Source organism: Mandrillus leucophaeus, unplaced genomic scaffold, assembly GCF_000951045.1.
Source record: "Mandrillus leucophaeus isolate KB7577 unplaced genomic scaffold, Mleu.le_1.0 Scaffold165, whole genome shotgun sequence".
NCBI lineage: Eukaryota > Metazoa > Chordata > Mammalia > Primates > Cercopithecidae > Mandrillus > Mandrillus leucophaeus.
This window is the reverse complement of record NW_012101643.1, coordinates 3169604-3171385: the sequence shown is the minus strand read 5'-3', so window position 1 is coordinate 3171385 and position 1782 is coordinate 3169604. Positions and strand designations below refer to the sequence as shown.

General features: G+C 36.4%; 1 protein-coding gene across 1 annotated transcript in view; it reads left to right on the top strand.

Moving 5' to 3' along the window:
* Positions 1 to 1782, top strand: part of GPR137B (G protein-coupled receptor 137B) — a gene marked incomplete at its 5' end in the record, with an annotated part of 84468 nt that overhangs the window by 45382 nt on the left and 37304 nt on the right. Inside the window, one exon of the mRNA XM_011976392.1 lies at positions 1395 to 1523. Coding sequence (XP_011831782.1) covers positions 1395 to 1523 — 129 coding nt within the window. The remainder of the gene's footprint in view (positions 1 to 1394; positions 1524 to 1782) is intronic.

The window sequence follows — 1782 nt, the reverse complement described above, 5'->3', positions numbered from 1 at the left end:
CATGGGTGCTCTGCCTATAAATTCTGTATATAGAGGAATAGCCATTCTTTATTTCTGTACTTTCCTAATCTTGCTTTCACAAGCAAGCAACAAAAAAATTTACGGGTGGGTGCAGTGGTCTGTAATCCTGGCATTTGGGAGGATCACTTGAGGCCAGAAGTTTGAGACCTCATCTCTACAAAAAATAAAAAATTAAAATTAAAAAATTAGCCAGGCATGTTGGTGCACACCTGTAGTCCTAGCTGCTTGGGAGGATCACTTGAGCCCAGGAGCTGAAGGCTGAGGTGAGCTGTGATCACACCACTGCACTCTAGTCTGGGTGATGGAGCAAGACCCTGTCTCAAAACAAACAAACAAAATATATATATATATATATAAATTTATAATTGCAATAGATTTAAAATATGACAATCTTTAAAATTCTTCTATTTTTTATGGGATATTTATGGTTATCTAGTTGTGTGTTGCCACCAAAATAATCTAGGAGCAAGCAAACAAATGACCACAGTTGTATACCTTATTTGTGCAGAATCAAAAAAGAACACATGATTGAGATGTGATGTAGAGGAAGTAGGAGGGTGATTTTTCTGAAAGTAGCCTCAGTAGTTTTGGTCACCATGCTTTAAGGATGATGTTACAGAGAAGGCAAAACAGTTAAGTGTAGGTGTTTTGGCCCTTTTCAGGTACATTCTTTCTTTGAAACAATGGCCTTTCTGATATGCAGTTTCCTCACGAACCTTCTGTCTGTTCTGAAGAGAGAACACTGCTCCACCAAGCTCTCTGGCCATCTCACTGAGCCGCGTACCTTAGGCTCTGATGATTGTTTTTCTAGACAAGCTAGCCTACAGTAGGTTTTAAAGGGTAAACAACAGGATATGGTTTATGTGAAGAAAAGTTTGAGAGTTGACCTCTTTATCCTAGGGATGGACTAAGGGATAATAGTTATATGCTGCTCTCAAGAATTTAGGAGGAGGCAGCATAACCTTCTCACTATTCAATTGTTGAAGAAAATCAGCTTAGATTTCAGTGAGAGTGTGAATTTGGACTTAAGAGTTTCGGGGGCATGAAGTATTAAAACATCCTAGGTTAGAAGTTTCTGTCTGAATATTTTGAAGAAGATAATCATTTATCCCATATGGTTTAAATAATCCCTGTCTGAGGTCTAGACCATTACTATTATCTGGTTTCAATGTGCATATTTTAGGAGAATGTACTATACTATATTTTAATACTTTAAATAGAAATATTAACATAGTATATTCTATAGTACATTCTAAAATATAGGGGGATGAATTGTACTATAGTATTAGAATTATTCTCTGTTCATGTTAGAAGGAATCAAATTGATTTCCTCTTGCCTTGGTCTAATGACTCTCCCTCTCTCTTTCTAACAGGCAGATTTGAAGAATCAGCTGGGAGATGCTGGATACGTATTATTTGGAGTGGTGCTATTTGTTTGGGAACTCTTACCTACCACCTTAGTAGTTTATTTCTTCCGAGTTAGAAATCCTACAAAGGACCTTGTAAGTAAGCCATTTTATATTTGTAAGAAAATATCTCCTGACTGTGATCATGAAACTTGCAATTAGAACTTTTTCTTCACTTTTCACTAGAGAAGAGGGCCTCTTCCATTCTGTGGTGGTATGAAAAGTTTCCTTGAGTATTTTATTGAGACACTCATTTCCCTTATTTTTTGAGGGAAAATGTTTTTTCAGCTTAGTTTTATTTTACAAAAGAAATGAAAGTATTGTAAGTTGCATCTTAAGGCCTGGGGAAAGTGAT